General features: G+C 46.6%; 1 protein-coding gene across 1 annotated transcript; it reads right to left on the bottom strand.

The window, feature by feature from the left end:
- Nucleotides 1-5,324: 5,324 nt before the first annotated feature.
- IL10 (interleukin 10) lies at nucleotides 5,325-9,811 on the bottom strand. The gene is made up of 5 exons (XM_067714905.1): nucleotides 9,647-9,811; nucleotides 8,753-8,812; nucleotides 8,324-8,476; nucleotides 7,210-7,275; nucleotides 5,325-6,125 (listed from the first exon to the last, which is right to left on the bottom strand). Exons 1-5 carry the CDS (start codon nucleotides 9,809-9,811, stop codon nucleotides 6,033-6,035), a joined length of 537 nt encoding a protein of 178 aa, XP_067571006.1. The 3' UTR covers nucleotides 5,325-6,032.
- Between the last annotated feature and the right edge of the window lie 778 nt (nucleotides 9,812-10,589).

Here is a 10,589-nt window from a genome sequence, read left to right as displayed (position 1 = left end):
TAGGAACCGGTTTGGGAAATGATATCCCCCTCCTCTACGTAATCCAGAAAGATGTCTTCAAATAGACATGACATTCTGGGTTGTATATGGGACAAATTCTAGGCTCTATTATACAATGGCTTCTTGATCGTGGAAAAAAAGATATTTTTCTTGAATAATGGTAAGGGAAAAAGAAGGGTAGTAGGCTGTCTCATTTTTCAGGTTGTTAGCACATAAGCAACAATGATGGATAATGAACATGTATGAACAACGTTCAGTGTTGTAATCAAATAAAGCCTTCTACATAGTTAATCTAATCTATATTTAAGGTTATGTTCAACTATTATTGCTCTGAATGAAATTAGGCATTTATGTTAAGCAGTGGGTTGTAATTGATATGTATATTTTTAAAAATTCATCAAGCGAAGTTTTTCTGAGACCAACTTCAGGCACTCAAAAAAATATCATTTCCCTTTTTCCCTCTCAAGTGCGGAGATGGTCCATTTTTGCTTTCCACTTAGAAATGGTGAGTAAGGAGGCAGAAGGTGTTATCGTGAAAGTCCAAGTCTAGTGACTGGCACACAAGTTGTGTCCAGCTATTTTTTTATGGTGTTAGCACTGATCTTACCATCTGGTCCCACTTGAGCATTTTTCCAAATGTCTAAGGAATAGCTGCTTTAATTATTTACTCTGTGCTTTAGGTGTATTTATGCCTTTATTTCTTATGGCAACAACACCTTGAAAGAATGATTACTCTCTATGTTATAGAGAATAGCAGAAGCAGGTGATATCTCAAGGTCATGTAGCTTGGAGCCAAGGTTTGGAAGATTCCAGAGCCTGTACACCTCATCCCTGTGCTGTGGAATAAGAGGTAATCTGTGTTACTTTCCCTCAGGTCTTTTATCTCCCCCAGATCCTCTCCAGCCAGAGTGTCAAGCTTCTGGAAGCTCAGTGCTCTATGGCTGCTCAACCCTGCTTGGAGAGGGGAGCTGCTGATGACATGCAGATGACTGGGAAGCTGTTTGGAAAATGCCCAGTGCAGACCTTGGAGACACCGGAATATGTCCTGGAGGAGGGTCCAGGTGAGAATGGGTCTGGCTGACTGAAGGAATCTGATGCTGGAATTAGGAACTGTGGGCTTGAAGGGAACTTAGTGGTTTTAAAGCTTTTGATCACAAGGGACTGCAATTTTCCTGAGTCTATTTTAAGCTATTTTGGCTGGTTAAATTTTTTTTAAGGAAAAAATTCCATTTTCTGATTTTGTTAATCAAAGATGTGATATATGACTACCAAGTAGAGCTTCCAATCAGCAAGAGGTAACCTGTTTTTCCATACACAGTGGCTATTACTTCAGCCAAGCATGTAGCAGTGCTTTTTTTTGAGCCTGTACAGACTTATGGGAGGTAGGGTGACAAAGGTACAGTTCTTACTAGGCTTTTTCATATTTTGGAACTTATTCAAAAACAATCCTCGTCCTCACCATGAGTGCCTTCAAGAACCCACGTGAATGGCCCCAGTTGGAAACCATTGATCTAGACCTAGATCCTTACTTTATTTTTGAGGAAACTGAGGGCACGTAAAATTTCCAAAGTCATCAAGTGAGTTAGTGCTTAAAAGGAGTATTGAATGGGACTTCCCTGGTGGCACAGTGGTTAAGAATCCGCCTGCCAATGTAGGGGACATGGGTTTGATCTCTGGTCTGGGAAGATCCCACATGTCGCAGAGCAACAAAGCTTGTGCGCCACAACTACAGAGCCTGCGCTCTGGAACCTGCGTGCCATAACTACTGAAGCCCGTGTGCCTAGAGCCCGTGCTCTGCAAGAGAAGCCACCGCAATGAGAAGCCCGTGAGCCGCAAAGAAGAGTAGCCCCTGCTCTCCGCAACTAGAGAAAGCCTGCGTGCAGCAATGAAGACCCAAGGCAGACAAAAATAAATAAATAAATAAATTTTAAAAAACCTAACTTCTTTAAATAAATAAATAAAATTTTTAAAAAACTAGCTTCTTTAAAAAAAAAAAAGATATGAATAATGGGACACATATCACCTGGGACCCACCAAACACTCAGAGACACAGAGTTGACAGGTTCATTCTGTAGGTGGTTCTGTAGCTTATGCAAGTTCAAAGATCTTCCTGACATTTTAAATTCTGGGTATATGTTCTTATGCTCCAGTTCCTATTTCCTTGTAGTGCTATGTCTGATTTTCCCTAATTCACCCTAGGCCTAGAGCTGGTTCCCATATTCCACAATTAAATCCACTCACAGAAGTGTTCTGAGGGGAAACATGCTATCGAATGGGCAGTTTCTGCCATCTGGCCAGTCCTCCTCTTTCTTCTTTCTTTTTGTCTCTGATCTCATTCCCTTCCTTCCAGATTGTGCCTCACTCCCAGGATGGAAGAACTCATTTGCTTTCTCTCTGTTTTATTCTGCCAGTGGCCAGATAGGGTAACCATGCTGTCATCATAGATTAGGGGAGCTCCTCTTACTGGTCCCACCGTCCTCACTTCAGCAGCTGGGACCACAGACAGAAATTCTCTTTCTCCACTGACAATCAAACTCTGCTTGAGGGGACCAATGGACAAGGGAGGAGGTGGTTGCTCTTCTTAGAGAATAAAGATTTGAAAAAAAATCTCCATCCAAACCTCATCTGTACACTTCCTATCCAAAACACATGTACACCTTCATACCTGACACTCCATTTGACTCTTATATGATACCTGGTGTATCAGTCAGCTCAGGCTGCCATAAAAAAATACCAGAGGCTGAGAGTCTTAAACAAGAGAAATTAATTTTCTCACAGTTCTGGAGGCTGGAAGTCCAAGGTTAAGGTGCTGGCAAGGTAAGTTTCATTGTGAAGCCTGTTCTTTTGGCAAGTGGGTACAGACATCTTACTGTGTTCTCACAGTAAAATACCAATAAAATACCAGATAGTATAACTGATACATACATGCCTTTTTGTGCTTGGGAGGATGGGGGGAGGGGCAGGTGGGGGGAAAGAGAGCGAGAGCACACATGTGTGAGCTCTCTATGTCTCTCCTTATAAGGGCACTAATCCCATCATGAGTACCCCACCCTTATGACCTCATCTAATCCTAAGTTCCTCCCAAAGGACCCATCTCCAAATACCATCACACTGGGGGTTAGGGCTTTAACATATGGATTTTGAGGAGACACATTCAGTCCATAACACTGGAAAAAGGGAAAGAAGTTTTACCTGTTTTCCAGATGAGACACTGAGGCTCAGAGAAGTAACTATATTAGACTGAGCCTATAAGAGAGAACTGAAGGAGGGCAGTGTCCATGATGCTGACCCATCCATGCACTCTGATGCCTACCCAAATTTTCCCCTTCCCCTCACCAATCAAGGAGTCTGATGTGCCAACCAGCTCAAAGCTATTTCTTCTAAATTCTTAGAAGGGTGTAGTAGTTTTCAAACATGTCCACAGATTCTTTGATACTCTTCTCTTCAAAAGGTGGAATCTAATTCCTCTTTCCTGGAATATGGGCTATCCTTACCAATGTGCTTCTAACAAATGGAATGTGGCAGAAGTGATGGTATGAGATTTCTGAGATTAAGTCTAAAAGATACCATGACTTCCCCCTTGCCCTGTCTCTTGGATCATTGGCTCAGGAAGACAGCTGCTGTGTCGTGAAGATACTCAAGAAGCCGTGCAGAGAAGCTCATGTGGTAAGGAGCCAAGGCTACCTGCCAATGGCCAGTGAGGGACTGAGGTCTCCTGCCAACAGCCCTGTGAATGTGCCATCGTGGAGGTAAATCGTCCAGTCCCAGTCAAGACTTCAAGTGATTGCCGCCCTGGCTGTCATTTTGACTACAGCCTCATTAGAGACCCTTGTTGCTCCAAGATTCCTGACCTAAAGAAACTGTGGGATAATAAATGTTTATGGTTTTAAGCTGCTAAATTTGCAGGGCAACAATAGATAATTGATACAAGGGAAAAGTGTTTTATGCTGCTATCCTCACTTGTCCATTCTCCACATCACCCACATGGCCGAGCCCTGTCAACATTTCTGAGCATCAGTTCCCTCTTACAGAAAATACCAATAAAATACCATGTAGTATAACTGATACATACATGCCTAGTACTGACTCACTCAAAATAAGTGCTCAAGAAATTGTAGTTTTTGTCAGCATCTTGTCAGCTATGCAGCTTCTCCATGTGAGTTTCTGTCTATTGGTTTCAGATGCCCACTTCCCTCACGTGAGGTGCTAACCTCACACCAAAGTCAATGTGCATTGCCTGCCAGAGACCCCTAATCGCCTAATCCTTCCCGGGTGAGGGACTCATGGCTTCTTCTCCATTTCAGTACAGAGAGCTTTCCTCCCTCTCTCACTGTCTTCTCCTAGCCTCCATTCTTAACCCTAATTTTTCATCTCAGAATTTCAGCTTTGATCCTTCCCACTTCCTTCCTATGGTTGCTTTAACCGAAGTGAGTCAGTCTTACTGAAAAACTGACCACAGCCACTCGACTCCCACCCTCCCCCAGACCAGGGCTGCCTGGGCAGAGTGTGAGGGGGATCAGTGTTTACTCAGCCCATTCTTTCCCCTCTCCACCTCAAGTCACAGGGCTTTGAGTAGGGCTTCCCCAGCCACCATGCCCCGCCTAACAGACCGCAGTCAGCAGCCTATCTCACATTTGTCTGGTGGCTCAAGGAGAGAACAGAAATGCAGCAGCGTTAATCCTTGGGTAGCCTATCAAGTGGGCTCATTTGCTTATATTCTACTCTATTAGGTCCAACCTGTTGCCTCTGCTCAGCCCCAGGAGGATTTGGTAGAAGATTTTAGGTGTGAATTCTAATAACAGCCAACTGTGTGCACTAGGACCATCTCCTAGTGTCCGGAGACATGTAGCACTTTATCGTAATCCTCACAATAACACAGGCAAATTAATATTCACCCCTGGAACTTTGGAACTTGAAGGAGCAAACAAAACTAACAAAAAAGAAGACAAAGAAAAAGCCACCAAAACCTAAAATACACTGAAAAACTTCCTCTGCCTTGCTTTTTAATTTTGGTATGTACAGAATCTCATCCTTAGCCTTGAAAATCAGCATGATCATGAAGGATGATTCTTTAAAGGACTGAGTTTAGGGGAAGAATATGGTGGTCTTTACTATTGGCTTTTGAAGGGGTAACAGCTTTTCCCTGATCAGATTTGGAGGTTTCCGGTTTTCTGGGAGAGGGTAGCTGGCTTACTTTCTCTGGAATGTAGAATTCATTCATCTACTCTCTTCTATCTTGGAAACTTTGAGAGAATATTTTTAGCCAGACAGAAGTCAACTGACACCATAACATGATATTAATAAGACCCATTTATTTATTCAAAATTAAAATCTGCTATGAAGACAGACAAACAATGTAACATTCCCAGAGGAATTGAATTGCTTCTAGTTCAGACTGAGTTCTATTAGAACCAATTTTAGGTTGTTATAAATAACAAGCTGGCCACAGCTTTCAAGAGTGAAGTGGCTGGGAAATGAGGTCAGGGGAATCCCTCAGAGCCACTGGAATATTAATTGTCAGAGGCGCTCCCTAGTTTCTCTTCTTACGAGCGTAAGAGTCTTTGTAACACTCCGGGAGCCCCAGGCCCAGGGACAAGAGAAATTAGAGGGAGGTCAGGGAAAATAGCCCAACAGCTGTCAAGTGTGGTTAGGCTTGGAAATGAAGCTGCAGTTGACTCCTCAAGGAACAATTTTTTTTCCTTATATAACTTACAATTTCTCTTAAAACACTCGAATACCATAGGGTATCACCCTATGGAAACAGCTTAAACACAGGTGAAAATAATAAATATTGAAAAAATGTATAATATTGGGCTTCTTTCTAAATATTTCACAGAGAAGCTCAGTAAATAAATAGAAATGGGAGTTGAGGTATCAGAGGTAATAAATATTCTAGGAAAGAGGTACAATAGGGTTTTCCAGGGAGCTGGTTCTGCTCTCCCAGAACCCTGGATCAGATTTCAAAGATCTTCAGTTTATGTCCTAGGGTCTAGTAGAGTCGCCATCCTGGATGGTTTCTTCACTAGAATGCTTCAGTTTTTCATCTTTGTTGTCATGTAGGCTTCTATGTAGTTGATGAAGATGTCAAACTCACTCATGGCTTTGTAGACACCCTTCTCTTGGAGCTGTGTAGGGAGATAAGAAATGTTTAGTGAAAACCCCATCTGAGCAAGTAAGTGGGTTCTCCGCTTGGATGGCCATGACCCTGGGACCCAGAAGCTGTACTAGCTCCCTTGTGTTGGGGGATGAAGGACAGACCCTGGGGACCTGAGGATATGCCCTGCTGTCAGGAAAGGCTGTGCATTGGCCTGGACCACGGCCAATAGGCAGCAAGAGGAACATTCACTTTTGCAAAGCACAGTCTTTCAAATGGTGCCTTTTCAACAATTTTAAAGGTCATGTACTCACATGATGCTTATTCAAAATTTGATGAAAAGACATTAGGGGAACCACTTTGAGAGCAAGACATTGAGAGAAGGAGAGAAGGGAGCCTTTTTTGTGTTTATGTTCCCCCACCCATGGATTGAGGAGGTTCAGCCCTGTTGCTCTGGCCTACTGTCAGGGGATTCATGCCCCCTGATGTTGGAACCCTGCCCAGTGTCTGTCTCCAGCCCATGAAGAGGACATAGGCCCCATGGCTTCTGGGAAATGTGGTAGAAGAATTCATGGACAGTTGAAAGAGTGAAACCCCACTTGGTTTGAGAGCTGACTTTCTCAGGCACCTTGGGAGGTGTGACTGGAAGATGGAAAGAGAAGGGAACCAAGTCCACATAAGGGAGAGCTCTGCTTCCTGCTCTGAGTCTGGGGGAGTTCAGGCTGCACCCCTGGGTGTGTTTGTAAGTGCACGTTCACGTGTCAGCTTCCTGCACGTGTGGCTTCAGACTTGATTCCCAACAAGCTACTTTCTGTTTCCTCTGTCACTCTCCCCAACACCCAGCTCACTGTGTTCACAGCTGGCTGGCCAGCCCAACCCGCAGGCCTGCAAAGGCGGGGAGCAGTCATTTAGAAACCCCCCAAAACACTTCACAGAACACAAACAGAACTGAGATGGCAGCTCCTCACTGGCTGAGGAGGTCACACCATTTGTTGGGTTCCCACACTCCCTCCGAGGGAAGTTCAGGGCCTGCTGAGCACCGGCCAACCTCCGCCCCTCGGGAGTGGGCAGAGGTCATGGCCCCCAGACCCTCCCTGCCAGCATCCCAGGCTCACCTTATTGAAGACACTCTTCACCTGCTCCACCGCTTTGCTCTTGTTTTCACAGGGCAGAAATCGATGCTGTGGAAGGAAAGAGAAAGTGTGAACAACACTGGCACCCGGGTCCTGGGTCCATTGTGCTTGGGGGACAACCCGGGAGCAGCGACGGGCCAGACTCATCTTGGACGCCTACTCTCCACAGCTCCTGTGAGGACGAGCCTACCTCGTCCTTCCCCACCAGACAGAGAAGAAACACAGCCCAGGGAGATTACTTGTGTTTCCCTAGGAGCTGCTCCCAGCTGCTTACAAGGCTGCGTCAAACACCCAGGTCTTGCAGTTTCCTCCCCTGGCACGTCCCAGTGCCGACCAGAGCCTGAGCCAGTCCTTCTGTCCTTTCCTGCTTTTGTCCTGTCCCTCTCCATCAGCCCCAGCCACGAGGACCATTTCTAAGTCTCCGAGGAGCAGAGACACAGTCTCAGCTCTGCAGGCCAAACCCGTTGCATGGTCCTCTTCTACAAATACAGCCCAAATGATTTCTCAACATCAGTGAGGGAACAAAGGAAGCCAGTGGTGAGGGTATCATTTCAGTTGGAGAAATAAATGATCCTGGGGGATTATTCACAGACACTAGCTTGGGCCGAGTAGCCCCCTGGTCCCTCTAAAATGCCAGGGAGAATCCTGTCAGTCAGTTGGGCTCCACTTGAAGCTCTGCTCTCAAAAGGTTAAGAAGACGTGGGGAGTGGAGTTTCCTCCCCCGGGACCCTTACCTCTGGCCCCTCCTGCGGGGCCCAGGTCCTTGGTCCCCAGGGACGAGGGAGCCCTGACTGAAGCTCTGGGCCCCTTTCATGTAGAGAGAGGGGAATAGCTAACTAATAACCCACAAATGACTCACAAATAACAGGAAAGCTATTGCAAACCTTCACATGTAAATGCCTAGCGGCCACCCCACCCTCTGCTCAGAGAGAAATGAGCAAGTGATGCGACTTCAGTGCCTGGCCGGAGGGAGAAGGCGCCTGCCGGCCTGTGTCTTTGTGTCTCCGGGTGGGAACCGGATTTGGGCAGGATGTTTCTGGAAGAGCCCAGAGGAGAGAGAGCCGCCTGCAAGGGAAAGAGCTGGCCTGCTACTCACACAGCGCCTCAGCCGCAGCCTGAGGGTCTTCAGCTTCTCCCCCAGGGAGTTCACGTGCTCTTTGATGTTGGGGCCATGGTCCTCAGCCTTCGGCATCACCTCCTCCAGGTAAAACTGGATCATCTCCGACAAGGCTTGGCAACCCAGGTAACCCTAAGGGCAGAAGCCAGGATGGGTGGTGACCCGGGAGGAAGAGCTACTGCTTGAGAGGACGGCTTTGTCCCCGGGGACCTTCTTAAGTGGCCACCTCCCCCCAGGACCGAGCCCTTAGTGACAGACCCCTTCCAGCTACTGACTATGTGCTGAGTTAAGATCTTCCCACTTCTCCTTTTCAAAGTGAGGGAAGTGGACCCAGCTCCTTGCAGGCGAGAAGCAGAGACGCCCTTAGTCACGCTGCACACCGCAGCCCCGTCCCCGCCCAGCCCTCACCTTAAAGTCCTCCAGCAGAGACTGGCTCAACAACGAGTTGTCCAGCTGGTCATTCATTTGCTGCAAGAAGAACACAAGGAGAATGAAACCAAGGTTTGGGGAAATAACTGAAATTGACTGCTTTTCTCATGCCCTTTTATTTATAGAGTTTTTGATTTTTAATCAATGCAGACCTGGCCCCAAAATGGAAAAGAGAGCTTTCAAAACAGGACATTCAACGGTGCTGGAACTCTTAGTTAAATCAAGTCCTTCCCCTTGGGATCAAGTTCTTTAAAAAAATCTGGCTGATTTTGAAGGCAAGGCAGAAGCTTGCCTGGGTCCTGGACTTTCTGCAAAACTGTGTCACATGTGCAAGGGTCCCCATACCAACCCTTTGCCTCCCTCTGCTTTTCTGTCTACCCGCTGCCGACATCCAGCTGCAGCACTGAAAGTTCTCCGCGAGTGGGAAGCATCTCCTAATGCAGGTTTCCCCCTGTATGGTGCTACCCCAAACCATCCGTCTTTCAGGTTCTGGAGCCCTCTAAGCTGAGGCAACTTATGTTTCCCTGCCACAGGGTATGGGGAACATCTTCACCTCCAGTCAGACCCTTTGTGATCTCTCCCAGCCTATGAAGTATTGAGCTCCAGAGAATTCTTATACAAATTTCCGAGCGTAGGAGAGATAGGAGAGATACCTTTCTGAAGGGAGCTTTTCCTGCACAATTTGCTGCAGCACCAGGGATTAGATTGACTCACTGAACCCACAGCTTGACCAGGGACTCTTACGAATTTCAGTTTGGCGGGGAATGGTTGTTGGGGGTGGAGGTGAATGAAAAGGAGGTTTTATAAGCTCCACAGGATGCCTCGTCAGGCAGTCCCAGGGAGGAAGGAAGGACAGGAGAGCATCATACTCACAAAGAAAGTCTTCACGCTGCTGAAGGCAGCTCGGAGCTCCCGCAGCATGTAGGGCAGGCTGTCTGGGAAGTGGATGCAGCTGTCCTTAGCCTGGGTGCCCTGGTGTTGGCCAGCTGCCACCCTGGCCAGGAAGATCAGGCAACAGAGCAGTGCTGAGCTGGGCATGGTGGTGTTCTGCCTTCTTCGTTCAGTCAGACTTGTGGTTTGGTTTTGCAAGAGCAAGCCCCTGTTGTGTAGACCTTCACCTACTGTGTCCCCCTTTTATATTGTGGGGCCTTGGCATTCATAAAAAGCCACAGTGTCACAGATTTCCTGGCAAAAGTTTCTTCTGATTAAAGCTCCTCCCTTCCCTAGACCTCTCCAACTTTGTATTCGTTGAAACTCTTACTCAAAGTTTTTAATTTTGCATCGTAAGCAAAAGAGATGGTTGAAAAATGAACTTCTGCATATGGTTATTTTTAGGAGGCGCTACCTCTCTCTCCCTTTTAAAATAATTTTTCAGCTTCTCTTAATAAAAAAAAAAAAAAGTTGAACAGCTGTTCTGTGCGCAGGGACCCGCAGTTGTGGGTTCCATTCACGTGTTCCTAGGTCACAGTGACGTGGACAAATTGGCCATTCCAGAATACACTGGGATTGAGAAATAACTGGGTCCCCCTCCCCAACCTGGGTTGATACTCAAGGCTTCTCCTTACTGGATTGGGAAGTCACCTCACCACTCCAGACCTCATCTTCCCCAGATGAAAACAGGAGTGTGAGCTAAATATCCTCAAAGCTGTCTTCTGGTTCTTTCATTTTATGTTCCAAGACTCCTTAAAGAGGCCAGCTTCCCACAGGACAGGCAAGGGTGTCGGACGTGCTCCAGGTTCCTTCTCTGGCCCTGGATTCATGTAGACTCTCAGATCCATGTCTCCAACCTCCTTGGCTAGACACATCCTCAGGGGGA

Source organism: Pseudorca crassidens, chromosome 2 (genome assembly GCF_039906515.1).
Source record: "Pseudorca crassidens isolate mPseCra1 chromosome 2, mPseCra1.hap1, whole genome shotgun sequence".
Lineage (NCBI taxonomy): Eukaryota > Metazoa > Chordata > Mammalia > Artiodactyla > Delphinidae > Pseudorca > Pseudorca crassidens.
This window is presented reverse-complemented; position numbering and strand designations above follow the sequence as displayed.